Source organism: Poecilia reticulata, linkage group LG15 (genome assembly GCF_000633615.1).
Source record: "Poecilia reticulata strain Guanapo linkage group LG15, Guppy_female_1.0+MT, whole genome shotgun sequence".
NCBI classification, from domain to species: Eukaryota; Metazoa; Chordata; class Actinopteri; order Cyprinodontiformes; family Poeciliidae; genus Poecilia; species Poecilia reticulata.
In genome coordinates, this window is record NC_024345.1 from 15561915 (window position 1) to 15584784 (window position 22870).

The following is a 22870-nucleotide window of genomic DNA, read 5'->3' on the forward strand; positions in this document are numbered from 1 at the left end:
TAATGTCAACTTTGTATTAAAAGTGTCATAATTTACCGAATGACGCTTTATGACAACCGTCATAAATATTCATGAAGGCTTATTCATGTTCATGACAGGAGTTATGTCATGTTTATGAGTGTCATGACAGTCTTATTCACCCCCTTCAAATAAAGTGTTACTTTTTTTTTCTATTTTCTACAAATTCACTAATGTGGCAGCTTTCGGATACAAGTATAAAGGAACTATTACAGTTAATAACCTCACTACAAAAAGTCTGAACTGTTCTTTAGGATTTCACTAAGCAATCTCAACACAATGTCCTTTTGGCAAGTCTAATAAATGTATTTTATTGTTTAATCATCACCAGACCATCACTGCTGCTATTTAATCCAGCCAGATGAGAACAAGCTGTTGCTCTTTACACCTTGTAATGAGATCGCTAATAAAACTGGCACAGGTAGAAAGATGAACTCAATCAGTAACAGAGCTGTGTGTGTACGTGTGTGAGCGTTGTTCTGTGTGCATGAATGCAAGCTCTTATAAGTTTAACTAAAATATGAAACTGTTTCATTTCATGTGTATATAATGTAATTTTTATAAGTGGAAAAAAACTGCCATATGTATTATTGTTCTTGTTGAAATCCTAATTCTAAATGAATTATAATTTTTTTGTTGTGGTTGATCAAACAATCACATTACTGAGCTCTTCTTTCTTGAATGATGTGTTAACTCTGACATGACATATTTGACACAGCTTTTTTGTTGGGAATATATTGTTTGCTTAGCATGCAAACAATCTATTTTATATCAAGAGATTTTATAGTCCTTCAACTCATAAGGATCAGAGGGAAGAAAGTCAAAGTGGTCAAACAAAGAAGGTCTTGAACATTTTGTGCAGATGTGAAGCACCGCATTAAAATTAATATTCACGTTTGATGTATTTACCATTTTATAGTGTATGTATTTCAGTGAGTACATTTTTTTCTTTATTGTTCAAACATTTATGCTTTCGATAAAAAATAAAAATATTTATTTCACTTAATGTGAAGACATCTTATTTATTTGCATTGTTTATGTCCATCAGAATTATATCCTTAATGAGACATTTTCACCAGTAAAGGTGAATATGAAATAAGAGATCAACATTTTATACTCTAGTACTTAGAGTGTGTCTAAATCTATTAAGCTAAACTGGAAAGATAAAATTTTTATAACAGGTCATCAACGATTTAAGGGAGCAAAAGTATAGAAAAAAATGTGTCAGAAGTGTTTATTACTCAAGTAATAAGGATGAAATGTTAATGTCTTCTTTCATGTTAATCGCATGATGTCAGGCTCAAATGCCTTTGAGCTTGACAAAAGTTATCAAGGATAACTTTTGAGCCTTGGCATTCTTTGACTTAGATAAGAAAGATTAACTCAATCATTAACAGAGCTGTGTGTATATGTGTGTGTGTGCGTTGTTCTGTGTGCATGAAAACAAGCTCTTATAAGTTTATCTTAGATGCTGGAAATTATACTGGAGATCAGTAGGCGGACAAATAATGTTTACCAGCTCCATACATTTAACTACTAAGCTACAAGTAATGTTTTTAGAGTAAATATTGAAAAATAAAGTTATGAATGAATATTAAGTTGCAGCAGTGGCTACAACAAATTAAACTGGTGAATAATAAAAGTGACATTTTCTTCTGTCATATGGAGACCAAGGATTTTACAGCAAAAGGCTGCAACCTTACACCACTCTCAAAATCACATAACCACATATGAACAATAACAAAACATCTGCCTAGCAGAAAATGAGAGCCGCCAATCTCAGTCAGCTGTTTTGAGCCTTGATCCTAAATGAATCCATGCGCGGCTGAACTGATCTCTTTACGTCACTGAAGAGAGCAGAGGAAAATGCAGGAGACAGGGGGGGTTGGTTTGTCTGATCTGATCATAAAGTGACGGTGGGAGGGATGTTAGAGAGGATGCAAGTGTTTGGGTATTATGTCAAATGAACAATGCCATTGGCTGCTGCATATCCGAAGTGCCATCTGTCCCAGCCGGTCAGTGCAAATGTAGCTGCAATTTGGAGTCAAGAGAGAGAGAGAGCTGGAGGAAGTATGCAAAGTAACATTCAATAATTTACATTATTATTGAAAAGTACATTGTATTTAGTACATCGGTTCTCTACGTTAGACACATTAATTACGCACAATTTTAAAGCCTTCATTTTTGTCAATTATAGTTTCCCGTTTACAGCTACATCAGACCAAATTACAGAATAGGGGGTTTAATGAAAACCATACCTGACTTAGAGTTGCTTTGACTATTTAACCTCATGATATTTAGTATTTTTTTATAACTGTACATGTACGCTTAAAAAAAGAGGGGGAAAAATAAAGAAATGGTGATAGAACTGACTTTTTCTTTTATTGACAAACATCATTAGATTAACTCAGAAATCTGAAAAGTTATTTGTCAGTGTGAGAAAGTAAGCTTGTAGCTGAAATAAGTTATTTTATTTCAGTCAGTCGGTGTTTATAGCTTTGTAATGAGCTGCAAACAGTTGTGTTTTTCCTGCGAATAATGGGTCAACTAAATTACATCTTTAAAAGTGAGAAATGTTCTCTGCCCATACAATAAATCCTCATGTTTATTGTGTTCTTCCTCATGTTAAGCAGAGGTCCATAGTGGAAAAAGCTTGAAAGTAGTTTTTTACTCAAGAAAAGTACATTTTACACACATTTTGTACAAGTCACGAGTGATAAATCAAACTGAATATTTCTTAAAAATCATTCCATACTTGTTTTACTGCAATAAGAAGGAAGGTTTTGGCAAAAGGAAGACAAACATAAAATGTTTCAATAAAACCACAGCTAGATGTTTTATGTATTCGTTCTATGAGACAAATATCTAGAGAAATACTACACTATCTATATGTCTCTATCAATATGTCTAAAAACAGTAGAAGTTTATTCCCATCCATCTCAATCATCGTCAAAGAAGCAAATTGATAATCCAAATTAAAACAACTCACAAATGATGATGAGAAATATATACACACATTAGAATATACACAAGCGTACATTTTCTATACTGTTGCAAATCCTTGAAATACACTGGTGACCCAACAGTCATCTTTCACATCTTTCCAACAACCTTCTTGGCCTGGAATGGAGAAAAAGAGAATTAAAACCAAACCATGAAACAGTTTTATTATTTGCTTGTTTGTTTCTACATTACTAGCCTGAATTAAAGATGTGATTAAAATAGTAAATAAAATTACCCAAGGTAATACGGTATTAATTTACTATTATTATTATTATTATTATTATTATTATTATTATTATTATTATTATTATTATTGTGAAGAATGTAGTTTTTCAAAATTAATAAAGAAATAAAAGTTGGCATTTTGAAAAACCGAAGGACTTTATTTATATTTTAAATTGGATAAATAAAATCCTATTTATTCTTCATATAAACAGGAGCACATGTGAAGATCCTATTTCATTGAGTTCCCGAAAAAGCCATAACATTATGACCGCCAACAGGTAAACAGTAAAGAGAAAGTGAAATATTACACTATATCCACTGAAGAGAGCAGAGGAAAATGCCATCTTGTGGCTTTTGGAGATGATAATTGGACATTGATCCCCAACTAAAGCATTTGAAAATGTTTTCGGAAGAGCAACCTAATTACATTAGCTATTATGTCCTAAACATGTCCTTACTCTGACTCATCAGTAGAGAGATGTGCTGGAAACTAATCAAGGAAAACTGGAGTTGCTAAACTTAAAATGTGCAAAACTTAAATATACTTAAAACACATTAATATTAAAAGTTACCTCTGACTCCATTTTTGGCTTGACAGGTATACAGCTCTGGAAAAAAAACTTAAGAGACCACTTAAAATGATCAGTTTCTTTGATTTAACTTTTTATAGGTACATGTTTGAGTAAAACAAGCATTGTTCTTTTATTGCATGAACTACAGACAACATGTCTCAGAAATTTCAATTTGGTATTTATTTGCAGAAAATGAGAAATGGTCAAAATAACCTAAATAATGACCTAAAATAATGCAAAGAAAACAAGTCCATGTTCTTTTAGAAACAAAAATACTAATGTTTTAACTCAGGAAGAGTTCAGAAATCAATCTTTGGTGGAATAAGCAGGAGGTTTTCAGTGGTATTCAGTGCAGTGGGCTTTCCATTTTTTTCCAGAGCTGTGTTCAGACTGTGAAAATGTAATTTTTACCCGTGAATAGAATAGCTTGACCTAAATAATTTCAGAATTGCATAATTGAATTGTGAAATATTGCAGCTGCCCATAAAAGATTTCAACTGAATACTTAATCAGTTTCCCAAATAAAAGCATGATTTAATATAATTTATTTGGCTTTGTCATTTATTTTACATCTGTTGCTTTTGAAAATCTTATTTTTTGTAATGCTTTTCCAAAAATTCTAACTTCCCAAACATCTAAATTATAGTACATCTGTGTATTCAAAGAGGGATTTTGGTTCCAAGTTGACATGTTTAATGTCAACTTGTATGTTTAATTCAATATAGTTCAGCGGTAAGTCTGCTCTGATCACCTCTGCCTTTACGCAATCTGTCTTCAGACCTCCTCCTCACCTTTCTGTCGTCATTGAAATCTTTATTGACCAGCTCTTCATCACTGGCGCCCTGCAGGCTGTCAAAAGTGCCTTGTCTTTCCCGTTCCATCCCAGACGAGTTGCTTTCTCTCTGCCGTCTCTTCCACGACTCTACGATGACCTCGTAGCAGGGAATTCGAGTGTCGGTGGTGCAGACGTACATGCCTATCGGCACGGCCAGCACCATGGCTAAAACTATCACCACTATGTGGATTAGCTTCTCCCTCTGCTCCATCTCTGTGATGTCAGTTCCTGTCACAAACACGATGCACTGGCCTGGGCGTGGCATCTGGTTCTTTAGAGTTACACAGATCTCGTATTTGGTGGCAGGCATCAGATCAGAGATGGAGTAGGAGTGAATTCCAGGCCCAATGTAGGTCATTTCTTTCTTGTCATCACCAGCTTGACCAAAGTGAATGGTGAACCATGTTTCGGAGGGTCGTTCTAGGGCGGCGAACCACTCAATAGAGATGCCACGCACTGTCTGTTTGGCGATGCGAATGTCAATGAAGACATTTTGATCAGCAACACCCGATGCAGCTGGGAAGCCTGCGACGTGAGACGGCGAGGCGCTGTCAGCAGAGATGACATCCAGGAGGACGCTCGCCGAGGAGTTCCCAATGAAGTTCACAGCAGTGCAGGTGTAGACCCCACGGTCTGCTGCACTAAGGGAAGGAATCACCAGGTGGGATCTGATGGTGTCATCGGAAACTCTTTCTTGGGACTCTGAGAAAACAACAAAAGAATATATATGAGTAGTTACTTAACATTTCTGCAGGGCAAAAATATTCTATAATACATACAAAATTATTTAAAGATTCATTTGGAAATTCATGAAGCGACCTTCTTCTCAAGGATTCCATTAAAGTGAAAGGCCCAAATTTAAAAATCAATTGGAAATTATGTTAAATAATGTAGCTGAATTTTAAACTCTAAAAATTCTTGCATGTAGCTTGTACGACAAAAATATACTTTTCCACATTTCAGCTGTTTCATTTTAAATCAGATGCAGTTTTAAATTTGAATTTGTGCCTTCCTATAATTACTTGCGTGAAATGTAAATGGATGGATGGTGATGCTATTCATCATTTGCTTGACCATTATGAAAACGGCTGCAAATGACAACAGGTATGCTATAATTTGATTAATAAACAATAGCTTTATTCCTAATGAAGATAAGATCTGCTTTAAATGTTTTTAGCAATATTTCCCTTTGTTTGGGGAGGGCAACTAGGCAACTAATGCAGGGTTAGTTGTTTATTGGATGCAGAACATGCTGCTGCTCAGCTCTTGTCTTATGTTGAGGGTCTAATTTTCTTTTGGTAGGTTAGTTTAAATAAAGCAACATTGCCGAATAATGCTACTGCAGATACTTATGTTGATACTGTAAGAGTGTTTATATTGTGCCAGTAAAATGGATAAACTAAGAAACCTCTATAGTTAAAGAAAATGAATGTGAAATTCAAATTTTCATGTTTGACACCATTTTAGAAAAATCAACAGCATCTATAATTAAAAATCTACAATCTTCTATTATGCTAGAAGTTATGAATATCAGTTCACATAGACTGCAACCACCTATTATGGTTAGTCATCATGTTTTCTATGTGACAGAGCAAAATTCCATGCTGTTGCAATTGTTTAAGTAGTAATGCTTAGAATCAAATGTTGGGAGGGGCATCAACTCATAATCTCAGCTGGCGGACCAAAGTGGTGAGGATCAGCTCCCCTAATAAAGATGTGTGAGTTCCTCATAGTAAATGTATCTCTTGTGGCAGTTGCATAATTTGTTACATTGGAGAATGTTGCAGTTCTCCAGCAGAGAGCTTTGGAGATCAGCCAATCAAACAATGAAAATGTAACAATGCACTGGACACAGACTCTTGTGTAAAGTCTTGGACAGCAGGAATCTTTCCAGTCTAAAGGTCAAGTGAAATTAGCTTTACTCTGTAACACCATGAACCGACATTATTATGTAAACAGCTGCACTTCAATCCAACAATTTAAATGAATGGCAATGTAGAGCGGTCTCACAGCATGGCGCTTATTATTATAAATACCAAATATCCAGATGTAACTCTTCCAGGCATAAACATTATATGTTTGTGATTAAAATGTAAGTTTAAGTATCTAATTTCACACAATTTTATCGCCTTAGCTGCAGTGTAGCTGACAGTCCATCACACTCTTACCATGAAATCCTCTGATTATCTTCAGACCATATGTCCACCACACAGCAGGGTCCGGCCTCGCCTTGGCGTAGCAGTGCAGGGTGAGGTTGGATCCCAGAGGCAGGCTCATGTTCGCCTTTGGCGTGCTGACCACTGGCTTCGTGCACGCCTGCAGCTCGATCTCGTGGAAGAACTTGCCCGCCCTAAAGTCCGGCCCTGAGCAGGTCAGGTAAGAGTTCATCAGTATGATCGGAGGACTCAAGGAAGCGATGAACTCCACGAGGCCCTTCAGGCGGCAGTCGCAAAGCCAGGCGTTGTCGTGCAGCGCTAGGACGACGTTCGTCCTGGACGCGGTGACATCCCGCTCCTCTGCATTTTGTATTTTCTGGTAAAGAGGCCAGTTCTGGAAGACCTCCTTCGATATGACCGTGAGCTGGTTGAAGGATACATCTAAATATGTGAGCCCTGGTAGAAATTTGAGGGCGTGCTCCGGGAGGACGTCCAGCTGGTTGTGCTTCAGGTCCAGGATCTTGAGGTTCGGCGTACCCTCAAACGCTGTCCATGGTACTGATCGCAGCTTGTTCCCCTGCAGACGGAGCTCGGTTAGGTTCCCCAAACCCTCCAGACCTTTTGAGTTTATAACTGTGATGTCGTTAAAGTTCAGCCACAGGTTTTCCACTGCGCGTGTTTTGGAAAAAGCTCCCCTGGGGATTTCAGTGAAGTGAGATTTTTCTATCCGTATTTTGGTCAAATCGTCTGGAAGGTTGTCGGGAATGGCCCCGAAGGCGCTTTCTTCCATACATATGAGTGACCTGCGGAAAAGCGTATTTGAGCAACTAAAATAGTTTTTCTTTTATACAAATGACTGAATGTCACTAGATTACCACTGGTAGAGTATTCCTATTCATCTCTTCCTTTTTTTTGGCAAAACTCGTCTAGAAATCCCAGACCCACTTACGGAGACAGATAAGCACATCAAAATAATAGGAAGACAGTGCCAAATGAAATCCGGTCTTACCTTCCATGACGGTCATCAATACAGCTGCACCCACTTAAACATCGAGCATAACTTCTACATGGTTCAGCTTTTATTAACATTACAACCAGAAGGTAAATCATTGTGTCCATAGTCCGTGACGGTCTGCGGTTTGTGTGCGTGGTAAAGAGATGCCCATGGCAGTTGACAACAGAAGCCTATTAAACTTAATCCCTGACATGTTCAGGAAGGAGGAACGTCTAATTCTTGGGTATCAGCTTTGGCATCAGCTCAGTCATGTAGGTCAGGGAAAGTAGAACTGCAAGGAATTGTATAGAAATAGTACAGAAATATAACTGTTGATAAGTGCGCAAGCCTATTTTTCTCTAAAACTACATTGGAACTTTCCCACATTTTGTCACATTAAAATATTGGGGAATATTGGTTGCTATCTTCTTTTATGACTTTCAGACATTTTTATAAATAAAATGCCAAAAAATGAGGCATTCTTTTCAGTTTGGCCACTTTTCCTCTGATTACCCTAAATAAAATTCAGTGCAACCAGCTGCCTATGGATTTCACCAAATAATGTGTAATTTAATTTTAGTATAATTTCACCTGTTCTGTAAAGGCCTCAGAGGTTTGCTTAAGAACATTTGTGAACAAACACCAACATGAAGATCAAGAAATACAATAAAAAGTCCAGGGATGACATTTGGTGAGGTTTAAAGCCTGACTACGTTATAAAAACAATAACAAAAACCTCATGTACCATCATGAGATATGGATTACGACCAAAAGAAAAAGAAATCTTTTTAATAAAAACTGGTAGCAGCGTGATCTGGGTATGTTTTTCTTTATCAGAGTTGATGGAAAAATTAATTCAGGTCACCACTAAAAGGAAATCTGAGGGTCAAAAGTTGGTACATTTTGAGCAATGAGAACATACAAGAGAGTATAAAAATATGCTTAGCTGCAATATGTAAAGAAAAAAATAATATAATGGTTGTACTGAAGTTAAGTAACTCACTAGTATGAACACACAATATCAGGTAAATATATATAAAAGTTTATTTAATCATCTTTAAATGTGCGGTATGATCGGAATGAAAAGATCTACATTAAATGAGGGTAATGATGCCTCTAGCTGGCATTGAATGGATACATAGATTTTTATTTTTTTTTTACATTTCTCATTGCTGGGGAATAAAACTGATTTAACTTTTCATTTCCATCTTATTTACATTGTGTCATAGTTCAGTCCTTTCTGTACTTCTCTCCAGCTCCAGCTGCCCTCCATTCACCAGTGTTGAACCATGCCTATGTGTATATCTTCTCTGAACTAATGACAGATATATACAGAGGCACAGAATTAACTGTATATGTAAGTGTACACGGTTCAGTCGATATTTACAAATCATACACATACATATATTATGTACAATGGAGTGTGTACCATTGTGTTCCCTTTAAATCAGGTTAAATTGAGAAGGTTTTATCGTTGGGTCGTGCATGTAGCTTTAAATGTTACTTTTCTTTTTTTTTTCTTACAGACTTTGTGATGCAAACATTCTTCTACACATAAAAGCAAGTCTTGCCAGTAATGAATGTTCGGTTGCACAGCAGAGCATCTGCAAGAAGGACAGGCTTTTCCAGAACGTTCCAATTTTTTTTTTTAAACCGAGATTTCCATTATTGTGCAACGTGCAAAAGTCCTTTGATAGAAGTTGGGTCTCTGTGGCGGTGGAGTCGGTGGCAGTATCCAGCGAGGAGGGACCGGTGGAGGGGAATCCCATGGTGTGGGCGTATGGGAGCGTGTGGGAGGAGGACTGACGTCAGGATATTGTGTGGGGTGAGAGTAAGGATTGTGCTGGGGATATGGATGGGGGTGAAAGTGTGGGCGGTGATGAGAATGGTGCAGATGGGCATTTGGCTTCAGATTGCTATGCGGAGGCGGATGTGGGTGAGTGCGTGGAAGATGGCGTTGAGCGGGAGCCAGAGCTGGAGCATGACGTCAGCAGAAGTACTCATTAGGTTGTCCCTCGATCTTTGCCGTTGACTCGGAGTCCAGGCTGGAGCGGGCTGACAGCAGTCTGTTGGACTCCTCTTGATTCAGTCTGTTTAAATACTCACCCTCAAGCCCTTTGGCCTTTGTGCCAGGGGACAGTGTTTCAAAAGTCACATATGAGTCTTGAATGTCTTTGGATTTCTTTCCCCAGTACTTTTTAATGCGCCTCTTCAGCGCCCCACAGCACACAATGACGGTGAGGGGGACCGCAATGATACAGGCCACGGTGATCACAATCACATTGATCAGCTTCTGGGTGCCGGTTGCACTAGCTGCTTCATCAGTGGAAAATATCACACACTGTTCTTTCTTGGGAATCAGCCCCTTCACGCACACACAGGCAATGTACTTGGTCCTGGGCACCAACCCGTCTATAGTCACACGGGTTTGTCCCGCTCCAACGTTGATCTTTCTCATGTCCCGCTCCCCAAACACAGCATACAGCACACTGAAGGCAGTCGTGTTCTTTGCTTTAGGTGCTCTCCAGTTCAGAGATATTGTATTGTCTGTGTCACCCACCACCTTCACAGAGCGGACCACCCTGTCTGGGTCCTGCTGCAGGGATGAAGTGTTCGCCGCCAGGTTGCTGAGATTTGTCTTCTCCAGATCCAGTAGTGCATCGGAGTTGGGGGAGGAGGAGGGATCCTGGGTGGCTCCATCAGTTAGGCTGTAGCTGACCTGTTCGGAGTCAGCAGGTAACATGTCAGAATCCATAGCAGCCAAAGTTGATGAGGTGGAAGTTGGAACTACATATCTGGCCACCAGTTTCTCCTGGTAGGCTGCTTTACCCACTGGGTTTGGCTTCTTGACTTTGACCTTCTTGTCAGTGTTTGTCTGGTTCCCTTCTGGTCTTGGTGGGTTAGAAACAACCAGAGAAATGACAGCCTCTGCGTTCCCTGCATAGTTTGATGCCTTGCAGATGAATTTCCCTGAATTGCGGTAGGACACAGCTGGGACGCTGAGGATGGACCAGGTGATTCCTTCTTTAGATGTTTCTTGTTGTACTGTGGTAGAAGAGAGATATGAACATACTTTATTATTGCAATTATGAAAGCAAAACAACATTTTTGAATTTCAAAAAATCTAATAGGAACCTGAATCTGAGAGAAGATCTCTGCTAATAAAAAGAAAATAATGCCAGGCAGCTGATTACACAATATTCATTCATCAATTGCCATCTATGTTGTGTAACTGCCTGTAAAGACTGCAGCTGTCAATCAGACTTACAATCCAACTGGATCTAGTAGTAGCTCTCTGTTTAATTAACAACAAGACCACAGAGTATAAAAATCCTCCTAACGCATGTACAATGCACAGAGAGACCCTGTGGTGGTAGCTGATATGACTCACATGGCTGCCTGCCCAGGAATACCTGTAGCTGGGCGACATAAACCAAATGCAAAAAAAAAAAAAAAAAAAGTATCTGTCAGTTCCGAATCAGAAAATTGGTTTATACTTCTGAATGGTTTTTCTGTTGCTTTTTTTCATGACCAGCTGGTAGAGAATGGGAAAGCTTTGTGTTGTCTGCAGTGTAAACACTATAAGAAAGATGAAGTAACATGTCAGAATCCATAGCAGCCTTGAGTCTTGAACGTCTTTGGCTTTCTTCCCCCAGTACTTTTTAATGAGCCTCTTCAGCGTCCCACAGCGCAAAATGGCAGTTGATATCAAGTTTGAAACTTCAAATTAAAAGGGCTATCTGAAACACTTTGATCAAATTTGGACTGGGTTATTGAGATTCATTGAAGCACATTTTTAGATTCATTGCAACTACTGTGACACAGTAAATCTCCAACCCATGTATGAAGTACTGTAGATTGATTGGTGATTTGTAAAACCTTTACTCTATTTATAAATTATAGAATTAGTGGTGAAAAGGAAAGAGTTCGATCTGGGCACTGTTGATGCAAGAGTTGCCCCTGATAAGACTAAAGACTATCTAACCTGTTCCATTAAGCATTTGTCCATCAGCCCTGCGCCATGTCAGATCTGGCACCGGTACTCCAATGGTCCCACAGCGAAGGAGAACATTGTTCCCAACCGCACTCCGGACTCGTGCCACTGCCGTGTGGATGCGTGGGAGCTGACACTGACGCAGCTCCGCATCGCTGAACAAGACCCCTGAGAAGCTCTCTGGTGCCGAACAGCGGAGTCTTGTGTCAATAAATGCCACGGAAAGCGTGGGGGACTTCTGGAACTGGACCAGGTCATAGAGTCGGCAATCGCACACCCAGGGGTTGTCATGGAGACCTGTGGGTGGAGAGAAACAGGCAAAACTTGAGGAGGAGACAGTAAAGTGCAGCTGTGTGCAAAGTGAAAGAGCAGCCTGCAGATGGCTGATTGTGATGCTATGATGATAATCCTGTAAGAGGATTTACATTTAATTCAGAAACTACATGATTATGGCAATAATGACAACATAGATGATGATGATGATGATGATGATGATGATGATGATGATGATGATGATGATGATGATGATGATGATGATGATGATGATGATGATGATGATGATGACGATGATGATGAGGTGTAACATATTGAGTTTCAAGTTTAAACTCTCAGTACAGATCATGGGCTGTTATGCATACATGTATTTGAAGAAGTATTTTCACCTTTTCATTTAGTAAGCAAACTGATGGTGCCACAAAAGATGTTAAAACAGTTGAATGATTCTTAAAAATGCCTTTGTCTATACAAGATTTGCACCAGCTAAAATGAAAGACTAACCTTTTTTGTTAGATAGGTGCATTTAAGTGTTACTGCAGTCTTGAAGCAGCACATTTTACAAAAAAATTAAATTAAATTAAAAAATACAGAGAGAGATTATACAGAATTAAGCAGGATATTTTTAAAATAAATCAAGGTCAGGACTGAGATTATGTGGCGCTTAAAATTATTTTGTTTGGCCAGTCGCCATCATAGAGCAACTCTCCATTACGCACAGCAGATAAAATGAAGTGAGCAAAATACACTACTGAGGTGTGAGTGTGTCGGAGGGTGGGCATGCACATGTGACATGGGAGACTATTTTTTTTATTATTATTACATGTATTTATTTATTTATTTATTTATTTATTTATTTATTTATATCCTTGTTTGCATCTTTTAATGGTAGTAAATGAGATCCTATTACTCAAAAAAAACTTGTACTGTGTCATGGTTTTTAAATTGGCTGTTCCACCCCAGGACCATCGATCCCATATGCCCGTGTGTCCCTTCTTACCGAGTATCATCTTGGAGCTCTCGGGGCCCTGCACGGGCTTCACAGCCAGCCAGTTGGTCAGCACCTCGATCGGCAGGGTCAGCAAACTGTTGCTGGACAGGTCCAGGTAGGTGAGGTTCTTGATGTACGTGGTGGCTTCCGCGGGCAGCGAGGTGAGCTGGTTGTTGTGCAAATCGAGAAGTCTGAGGCTGGGCATGTCCAGGAGAGACTCCCAGGGAAAGGCAGTGAGGGCATTCCCGTCCAGACGAAGCTCTTCCAGGTTGAACAGTCCCCGAAAGCTTTCCGGGCTCAGAGCCGACAGGGTGTTGAAAGACATCCAGAGGAATTCCAGACTGGAGAGGTAACTGAAGGCTTCGCTTGGGATTTGTTGGATGGCTGTTTTCTCGATCCGCAATTTGGATGTGTCAACAGGGAACCCGACTGGCACAAGCGATATGTCGGGATCATTGCATATCACGCTTCTGAAAAGGGCAAACCAATATTCATAAATTATATGACAGGCAGAATAAAAATGTTTTATTAATTCTTAATCTAATAAAACTGGATGACAACATATAAATTCAGTCATGTCCAAAGGACGCACTCAAAGGAGGTAAGAAAAAAACAAAAAACAACGTGGAAAATATTGTCGAGAAATATTTCAAAGAATGCTTTTAACAGATAATCTTGTGAAAGATCACATTTGATTGAGATGAACTCTAATTTTTCACCGTTTGTACACGTGTTCACAGTTCACCTCTATTGAAGCATCTGTCCTCAGGTTTAGCTCTAATCATCCGAAGAGATGCACCCGTGCGCATAAACCACGCAGGGTCGTTTACCTTTGTTCTGTAGTTTCCTTACCTAGCCTTGGATCCGTCACTCAAGTTATGGTAAAAACAGCTGCACTGCGAAGGGCAGGAGCTCACTGGGGAGGGAAGCTCCAGCGTGGCCACGCAGAGCCCCAGGAGCAGGACGCGGAACATCTTGGCCCACTTTTACGCATACGCAGTGTGCATGTGCGCCCACTTTGCGCCTCACTCAAATTTAAACAGACTTACTTTTTTTCTCTCTCATGTATAGGACTATCGCCTGCATGGCTTTGTTCCCCCGCTTTGCTGTCCCATAGTGATCTGACTGCTGTGAGTCCCGAGATAAAAAGGATAGACTGGGATTAGAGGAAGAACTGGCGTTCGTTTCATTTTGATGCGTATAGCATCCCGGAATCTGATAGGCTGCGCGGAGACGTCCCTATTTATCATCAGTGGGGGGAAAAAAAACACTTCCGAAACGGTCATAATCCACTGGCATGGGTTTTTTTTCTCTCCACTGAATTGTTGGCTGTTCATTTCAGCTTTACTGTGACAGCTAAGATGTAAGCGAACATCTCTTTGTTTTACCACAAGGTGGCTCTGCTGTTGAAATGTTTTTAAAACACGTTCACTGGTCCTGCCAAGAGACCTGAAGGCTTTGGTATGATAGTTTTAAGATATGTGTAAATTATATACAAGCGGCCGAAATGGGTTTCCTCCGCAGGGTGGCTGGGCTCTCCCTTAGAGATAGGGTGAGAAGCTCGTTCATCCGGGAGGGACTCAGAGTAGAGCCGCTGCTCCTCCACGTCGAGAGGAGCCAGTTGAGGTGGCTCGGGCATCTGGTCAGGATGCCTCCTGGACGCCTCCCTGTTGAGGTGTTCCGGGCACGTCCCACCGGGAGGAGGCCTCGGGGAAGACCCAGGGCACGCTGGAGGGACTATGTCTCTCGGCTGGCCTGGGAACGAACGCCTTGGGGTTCCCAGGTAAGCTTTAAACTGATGTGATGGGTTCATAAAAGATTTTTGAGTAAATGCAGGCATGTGTGTTGTTAATTTTTTCCCACCATATCTTCATCAAAAAAAGTATTTTCTCCAAATACAGAAAGGCCATAAATAATTACTATTTAATTAAAAAAGATAAGCATATGCAAGTATTTTTTTTCAAAGTCTTTATGTGTCTCATATATTTCAATGAAACAGTAGGCAGTAGGACAGTGTCAGAGGGGAGGCTGCATCCAATATTTTCTTACTTAGCACAACACAGACTATGGATTTCTTTCAGCTGGTTGTTGCTTTCAGCTAAGAAGAGAGAAAGGAAGATGGCATGTCATATTGGCAGACTTTCTTTTCCTGGAGTCAAAGCTTTTGATTGTTATAAGATATTTTTTGTGTTTCAATTTGACTTAGTAAAATTTTATGAGAAGAGTTGAGTTTGCAACTCTGCACATGAACTGACATTGGTATATTTGTGAATAATCCTGAGTCAAACTGACATAAGTTGGAGCATTATGACCCAAATTCTAGCTGAGAGGCTTATGGAAGAGAAGAGATGAAGCTGCAAACAAACTAAATTATTAAACTGTAAAGGTACTGCAATTGCTGGCCAGCAAAACAAACTGTTATTTAGTGACACAAAATTATTTCAAGAAACTCAAAGGATCCTCTGCAGAGCACCAACACAGCCCATATCACATGTTTTGTAATTTATGCAGATCTACCATATTCATCATGAAGCAACACTTTTACCATTTACAGTTTACAGTAAACATTTGCCAGCAGATTACTTGTATAAAGTAATTTAAAAACGTCTTAAAGGGTTAGTGCAACTCAAGTTTAAAAATGTTTTAAAAAAAGATTTGTCCTAATCTTTTGTATTAATCTTTGTTGGTATCATGTGATTCGTAATATCATGTGACTGAACACTTCATATTTCCACCTATACTTCACCAGCATTTTTCTTTTTTCATGTAATCCTCAGAGCAGCACAATGTCATGCTTGTTTCCCCTCAGCGCATTGGCACGAAAATCTGCAGATACTTTTAAGAGCTAACAAATTGTAAGCTATTTACTCTCTTGTAGGTTTGGGATGATTCGAACACTTTATGCAATTTACACTGTTTTTAACCAGCTATTTTTTTTTAGCCATGTTTTAATCACAGCTACAATGCATCCTGTCTTCCTGTCTGCCAGGGTCACAGCAGAGGAACTTCAGCTTGAGTAAAGCTTAGGTTAAAACATCTGCGGGTTCAAAAAATCATTTAGTTTTATCCTCTATCATTGTAAACAAATACACAGTGGGCTTAATCCCTTAAAGGTCAATGTGTCTGTCAAAAGTTGAAGCTGCACGAAAAGATGGCTGACCGTTTCAGAGGGCCCTGCAAGTCAGATCAAGGATTAAGGAGGATGCAAAAAAGCATCTCCACTGCACTCTGTTCCTAGTTCACTGAAATTGCTTTGGGTCAATAAGTGAAAGAGTATGACTGCTGTCTTAAATTAAAACATTTTTTTTATTAGAAAATGAAAATAAATAAAACACAGCAACACTTTGACTATTTTGCTGGAATGTTTAAGAGAAAGTAGAGTATATTTGATTTTTTTTTTTTGGTATAAATAATTATATAAAACCCTCCTTTACTTGACTATGACGAGTATTGAGGATTTTGAAGATGACACTCAATAAAATGTAATGTTTTGTTACTGGTTTCTCAACTGTATGTTGTTTGTGTAGCTTTGTTGTGTTTTTGTGCAAAGCATTTTGAACTGCCTCGTTGTTATACAAATAACTTTGATTAACTGATACCACAAAATAAAATGAAGTGCGGTTTTGAAAAGTCACCTAAACCCAACTCATGTTAAATGCAGCTCTTCTGAGAATGTCTTACATCACACTATGTCTACCATGAAACGTGGTGGTGGTGGCAGCATCATGCTGGTGTGCTGTGTTTCTTAATCATAAAAAGGGAAGTTGGGTCAGAGTAATAACCATGAAGAAAATCTGTTACTGGCGGCAAAAGACTTGAGATGAAGGTTCAGCAGGACAACATGCAAAAGTTTAGATCAGATTACAAAAAAAAAATTGTGTTTACAGGCACCCATCTACTCTGACTGAGCTATTTTGCAAAGAATGGGCAAAAATGTCCAAAAAAATGTTCAGACGTGCAAACTTGATAGACACACCCCAACGGTTTGGCAGCTGTTACTGCAGAGGAAGGATCTGCAAAGCATTGGCTAAGGGAAGTCAAATGCAAATGCTCTCGGAATCGTTGCTTTAAACGTGCAGATTTGACTTTGATTGATGACCGCATCCTCACGGACACCTGTTGAGAACCGCCGACATCAAACCCATTTTCTCAGCTGCAGCGGCTGCATCATCATCGGGACAGCAACGCACAAAAGGCTTGTTGTGTAACTCACTGAGGGCTTTATTGTTGCGACGGGAGCAAACGCGCATTAAGCGCTACGGTTTGCGCGGTTATGTTCATTAAGACATTCCTGCGCGGATTGGGGCGACAGACCGAGAGCGAGAGGGAGTGAGAAAGGGAGGGGGGGGGGAGCTTTACATAATAAACTGCATGCTTTTCACTTGAAATGTCCCTTTATAAGCGGACCCTGTATAGTCACAGCGAGGCGAACTGTAAACGAGCGGACTGAGCGGACAGGAAACATCCTATGTCAAATCGCAGCCAGGATGGTCACGCCGTACCCTTTGCCGGAGGGTTTCTCCGAGTTCGATGTGTTCTCGCTGGGATCTTGTCTGCTGGTGGAGGGTGAGTGTTTTCTCTGGGAATCCGTCCAGACGTCAAAAGTGCCCACGACGCTCCACATTAACCTGCGCCAGGACCTGTCACCTCTCGGACACTGATCCCATGTAGTGTCCGCGCGTTATTTCTGTCATTTCTGAAAGCTACATCCTCTGGTGCTGTGTAAACAAACAAATGGATGCAATTCATCCGACAGGGTGCCGCTGTGTTTGCCTGTGTCGTAATAACCGACGATGTGCGCACTGGCTTTAAATACATAAGGCTGTGAAACATGTCTTTTCCGCTCTGTCACAAGGTCTGCTGGGCTTCCTTCTAAACGCGGTGACAATCGTGGCTTTCCTCAAAGTGAGAGAGCTCAGGACCCCCAGCAATTTCCTGGTGTTCAGCTTAGCCATGGCTGACAGCGGCATCTGCATGAACGCCACCATCGCAGCTTTTTCCAGCTTTCTGAGGTAAGTTATGTAAGCCTGGTTCTCATAATTGCAAGGGTTGGGCCCCTTGTGGCTGTATGTGAAGCGGTGAAATGAGAAAACAATGCTGATTAAAATTAAGAGCTGAGAGAGTTGTTGTCAGTAGACTTCCTCCTGAGATAGATAGATAGATAGATAGATAGATAGATAGATAGATAGATAGATAGATAGATAGATAGATAGATAGATAGATAGATAGATAGATAGATAGANATAGATAGATAGATAGATAGATAGATAGATAGATAGATAGATAGATAGATAGATAGATAGATAGATAGATAGATAGATAGATAGATAGATAGATACAGATATTTGTTAAAGCCCTAAGAAAAAAAGTTTGTTTTCAAAAATCCAACTGAGTTATTAGCTTGTCTTATCTACAGAGCCATTTCATTCCAGAGCGTTGGAGCCACAAGAGAAAAAGTTCAATCACATTTCAATTTCCTCTTTGGTTTAGGAAGCACCTGCAGCATCTGGTCAGCTGGCCTGAGGGGAAATGGAGCATAGGGCTGCAGCCGGCTGGATAAATATGCTGATTTAATTACTTTGAGAGACTTAAAAACAAATAAAAGAACGATAAAATTGACCCTAATCTAAAATAAATTTTAAAAAAGCCAGTGCAAAGATTGTAACACAGGAGAGAAGTCTCATTGCTCTTCTGTCAAAAATCATACCACCAAAGTTTGGACTAGTTGAAGGTGTGACAGAGTGAACTGGGTATGTTGGTTAACAATGTTGCAATAATCCAGCAGAGAGACAATGAAAGCATGGATTAATGACTCCAAATCCCAGGTGGAAAAAGAAGAGGTTTAATCTTTGAGAGAGAAGCTGTGCATTTAGTGATTAATGTTACAACACGCCTAGGAAGTCTATGTTCTTGCTACAATAAGAAGACAAAACAAGTAACTCAGACCTTGTTGGAGTTTAAAGGTTCAGTGGCTCAGATGGAGCAGACTCTAAATGCAACAGCTCTCACATGGGTTCTTCACAAATTAATGCTGGCATCAAGGTCTTAGGATATATCATCTGCTATTCTTTTTGGGGCTATAAAAGAGAAACTTTGCCTTTTGGTAATTAGCTGCACACTACGCTTGGCGAACAGTAAACACTGCATATCACCACAACCATGAAGCATGGTTGCGCCACCATCATGTTCTGGGGATATTTCTCAGCAGCTGGCCCTGCAAGGCTTGAAAAGGAAAAGGAAAATCAATGGAGAAAAATTTTTTTTTCTTTGATTCAGTCTGTCTGGGCTACAACTTGGGAAGGGAGTTCTTTTTTCCAGAAAAACACTGATTCCTTCCAAGCAGAAGCAACAATCTAAACAGCAACAGTTTGAGGACAACCAGGTGAACTGTCCTGGAGTGGCCAAGTCAAAGGTCAATGTTGTTGACAATTTGCGGCTGAACCTGAAAACATCTATTCACCATAATCTCTGAGCAACTTGAAACAAACTGATCCATTTTGTAGCAAGAATAAAGAAAAACTATCGCTTCCCAGATGGTTCACATTAACTTATTTGATAATATCCTGTAAGTATTTGTTTCAGTTTATTCAAATTCTTGTAGAAACAAAAAAAAAACAACAACAAAGAAACAAACAAAGAATCCTGACCATGAGCGTAAAACCTCCAGAGAAGGGAAAAACCTTGGATGAGATTCAAATTAATTGACATGCATTCCAGTTCAATGAAAACAAAGCAGCCGAGTTCAGTTTAACAAGCCACTTGGCAGAGATGGGTAGTAACTCATTTATTTAGTTTCATTTCATTGACTAACTTTGAACAAAACGTTCTTCCAGATATAGTTGCTGCACCAAGCTTTTCGCCTCTACTTGGGTAGTAATATTTTGAGGTAACATTACTCTTACCTTGAGCAACTTTACTAACTGAGAAATAAATATGTTCTAATCAAAAAGTGCATTTGATACAAAGCAAACCATATTAAAGTGAGACTATTTGTGTGAGCACAAGTTTCATTGTTATGTTATTCTCAATCTGCTTTGCTTGCTGTGTCATTATCAAGTCGATATGCAGTAAATTATGTATATTGTCACCAATAGCACTTTATGTTGTTCTAGGATATGAACATTGCCTTCTTTAACCACTGGTTTCAAAAACTGTATGCTTTAAAAACAACTTGTTTCTTGCTTGCTTGCCTGCCTGTTTATTTCTAGTCATTCTTTATTTTATTCTTATACCAGAATTGTTACTTTTTTCTGCCTGATTATATCTTTTATAAATTAGATCAGATGTTATGTTCAAAGAGTTATTCAATACTTGAGTCACCGTCTGCATTTAGTAGTTGATTGAAGCAATTACCCTCCACTGAGCAAACATGTGTAAAGGGCTTCATATGACACTTTGGACAGAACCTAGTTCAAGTGGTCATCCACAGATTAAGAGGTCAAAGGGCAGAGCAAATTGATAAAAAAAAGACAGTGGCACTGATTCAATTTTCATATTAAAGAAAAATCAATTACACAAAATTGATAGAAGTTCCATTATCTGCGTCATGATGAAGGGAAGCACAGCTATCTGGAGTTTTGAGAAGAAAGATATGAAGTCCCGTTTTCAAAATAAAAATGTAAGCAAAAGTATTAAAAGTTTTGAGAACAAAAGACATGAAATCCTGCTTTCAGACTGAAAGTGTGTGCTCTGGTGGGATTATGGAAGATAAATTCCTCTATACAACTAAAAAGATAAACGCTTAGCCAGTAGTGCATCCTACAGAAACAAATATTAAAATGGTGCTGTCACAGTAGTAGCTCCTTTTATGGGTTTGTCAGTAAAAAGAGATGTAGCTAAACCCAGAAGAGCCAAGTGTAACTTTCACAAATACAGTCTGAAGTTAATGAAAGTAACACCTCAGAGTCTGGCAATCCAGCCTTAATGTCTTAAAAGCTAATTTTCCTGTTTCTTTCCTATGTTTTTCAGTTCAAAGCTGTGAATCAGTGGCTGATGTTGCCCAAGGCCAACGATCGCCAAAGTGCACAGAGTAGATGCATAGCAAGTGATAATTCCTTAACTTTGCCACGGTTTTAAAAGCCTTAATAAGGCTTTCAAAAGCAACCCCAGTTTCAGTAATGTGAGATCAAGTTTAGTAAAGCAACATGGGGCACATCTTCTTGCTATAAATTCAAGCTTTTATAACAACTTCACCTCCTCCACGCAGGTACTGGCCTTATGGCTCAGACGGCTGCCAGACTCATGGTTTTCAGGGCTTCATGACAGCTCTTGCCAGTCTTCACTTCATAGCAGCTATCGCTTGGGACAGATACCATCAGTACTGCACGAGTAAGTTGACTCCTGGAGGCAATGATCAGTGTCAAAACCTCACCCGTTTCTTCTCCAGCCCTGCACAGAGTCAAACAGAGCTCTGGGAAGCTGGCTTGAGATTTGTCTCAGATTGCTATTGACAAAACACGATGGTAAAGAAAGAAAGTTTGTTGAATTGTTTTTCTCTAAAATGTGATATATTTCACACGAGGATGACTATCATGTTTTTACTTACAATCAGTTAGTTCCTCTGGTATCACCATAGCCTCTAAAGAACTGAAATCTTTAACTCAAGAGGGGGTCCTGAACTCAAGTCAAAAAGCTCAAGTCTTAAAGCATTCACAGGTTTGATGTACTTAAAACAGACGAGCTGAATCTTTCGGTAACACTTTATTTGAAGGGGTGTGCATAAGACTGACATGACACTGTCAAAAACATGACATAACATCTTTCATGAACATAAAGAAGTCTTTATGAATGTTTGACAGTTGTCATGAAGTGTTATTCGGTAAATAATGACACTTTTAATGCAAAGTTGCTCTAAAAGTTGCATTAAAAGTCCATTTAAAGTGCCAACTTTTCATGATTTTGTAAATTATGATAATTTAATGCAAAGTTCATGAAAAGTTCATGACAACTGTCATAAACATTAAGACTTCTTTATGTTCATGACAAATGTTATGTCTTATTTTTAACAGTGTCGTGTCAGTCTTATGCACATCCCTTCAAATAAAGTGTTACCAATCTTTCTTTATCCAGGGACGAAGCTGCAGTGGAGCACCGCCATCTTTCTGGCTGTATTTATCTGGATGTTTGCCGCGTTCTGGGCAGCCATGCCCCTCATCGGCTGGGGAGAGTATGACTACGAGCCTCTCAGGACTTGCTGCACACTGGATTACAGTAAAGGAGACAGGTGCTGCCAATTCACAACCTTTTTTTTAATTTTCTGAAGAGAAATGTGCCTGGACTGATTTTTTAACGTGACGTACATTTAAGCAAAGACAGACTTGAGGTTCTGTACAATGAAAGTGCGGAATTGCTTAATTAGATGCCCATCAGTGATAACATACATGATATTGAAATGTATTATTATATTACACAGAAGTCTTCATTTCCCTGACTGATATGTATTCCTCTTTCAACAGGAACTATGTCTCATACTTGATCCCTATGAGCATTTTCAACATGGGCATTCAGGTGTTTGTTGTCCTTTCTTCCTACCAGTCCATCGCACAAAGATTCAAAAAGACTGGAAACCCCAGGGTAAGTAATGTAATAAAACATGATCCACCTGCGTTATTAGAACGTGGAGTCTTCAGTGAGAATTTCACATGCTCTGCAAGAGAAAGGATGGGGACATACACACAGAAATGTCATATTTAGAGGTAGGCAAGGATTTTAGAAGTTAGATTCTGCTAAAACAGCAATTAGCTGCAAACATATTTTACCTTTATAGTTGTAACAGATGGGTAAATAACTCTGAATTAGCTGTAAGGGGG

The 22870-nt window shown here is 39.4% G+C and overlaps 3 protein-coding genes across 5 annotated transcripts in view; 1 reads left to right on the forward strand and 2 right to left on the reverse strand.

The window, feature by feature from the left end:
- Nucleotides 1–2375: 2375 nt before the first annotated feature.
- lrit2 (leucine-rich repeat, immunoglobulin-like and transmembrane domains 2) lies at nucleotides 2376–7984 on the reverse strand. 2 transcript variants are annotated; one of them, XM_008429535.2, is made up of 4 exons: nucleotides 7819–7983; nucleotides 6822–7612; nucleotides 4610–5355; nucleotides 2376–3138 (listed from the first exon to the last, which is right to left on the reverse strand). In XM_008429535.2, the coding sequence occupies exons 1-4, from the start codon at nucleotides 7926–7928 to the stop codon at nucleotides 3112–3114; spliced, it is 1674 nt and encodes a 557-aa protein (XP_008427757.1). In that variant the 5' UTR covers nucleotides 7929–7983; the 3' UTR covers nucleotides 2376–3111. The 2 variants fall into 2 exon arrangements, with proteins under 2 accessions (XP_008427757.1, XP_008427756.1); XM_008429534.2 differs by lacking the exon at nucleotides 2376–3138 and having other exon boundaries at nucleotides 4179–5355; nucleotides 7819–7984.
- Nucleotides 7985–8822: 838 nt separating this feature from the next.
- Nucleotides 8823–14549, reverse strand: lrit1a (leucine-rich repeat, immunoglobulin-like and transmembrane domains 1a). The gene is made up of 4 exons (XM_008429536.2): nucleotides 13914–14549; nucleotides 13071–13531; nucleotides 11789–12094; nucleotides 8823–10848 (listed from the first exon to the last, which is right to left on the reverse strand). The coding sequence occupies exons 1-4, from the start codon at nucleotides 14033–14035 to the stop codon at nucleotides 9791–9793; spliced, it is 1947 nt and encodes a 648-aa protein (XP_008427758.1). The 5' UTR covers nucleotides 14036–14549; the 3' UTR covers nucleotides 8823–9790.
- Nucleotides 14550–16599: 2050 nt separating this feature from the next.
- The window catches only part of rgra (retinal G protein coupled receptor a), a 10140-nt gene continuing 3869 nt past the window's right edge, over nucleotides 16600–22870 (forward strand). The window contains exons 1-5 of one of the 2 annotated variants that reach the window (XM_008429537.2): nucleotides 16608–17627; nucleotides 17917–18073; nucleotides 21268–21389; nucleotides 22131–22284; nucleotides 22517–22634. In XM_008429537.2, the coding sequence (XP_008427759.1) occupies nucleotides 17549–17627; nucleotides 17917–18073; nucleotides 21268–21389; nucleotides 22131–22284; nucleotides 22517–22634 (630 nt within the window). In that variant the 5' untranslated portion in view covers nucleotides 16608–17548. Of the gene's footprint in view, nucleotides 17628–17916; nucleotides 18074–21267; nucleotides 21390–22130; nucleotides 22285–22516; nucleotides 22635–22870 lie in introns of both variants that reach the window. The other variant, XM_008429538.2, reaches the window with a different exon arrangement.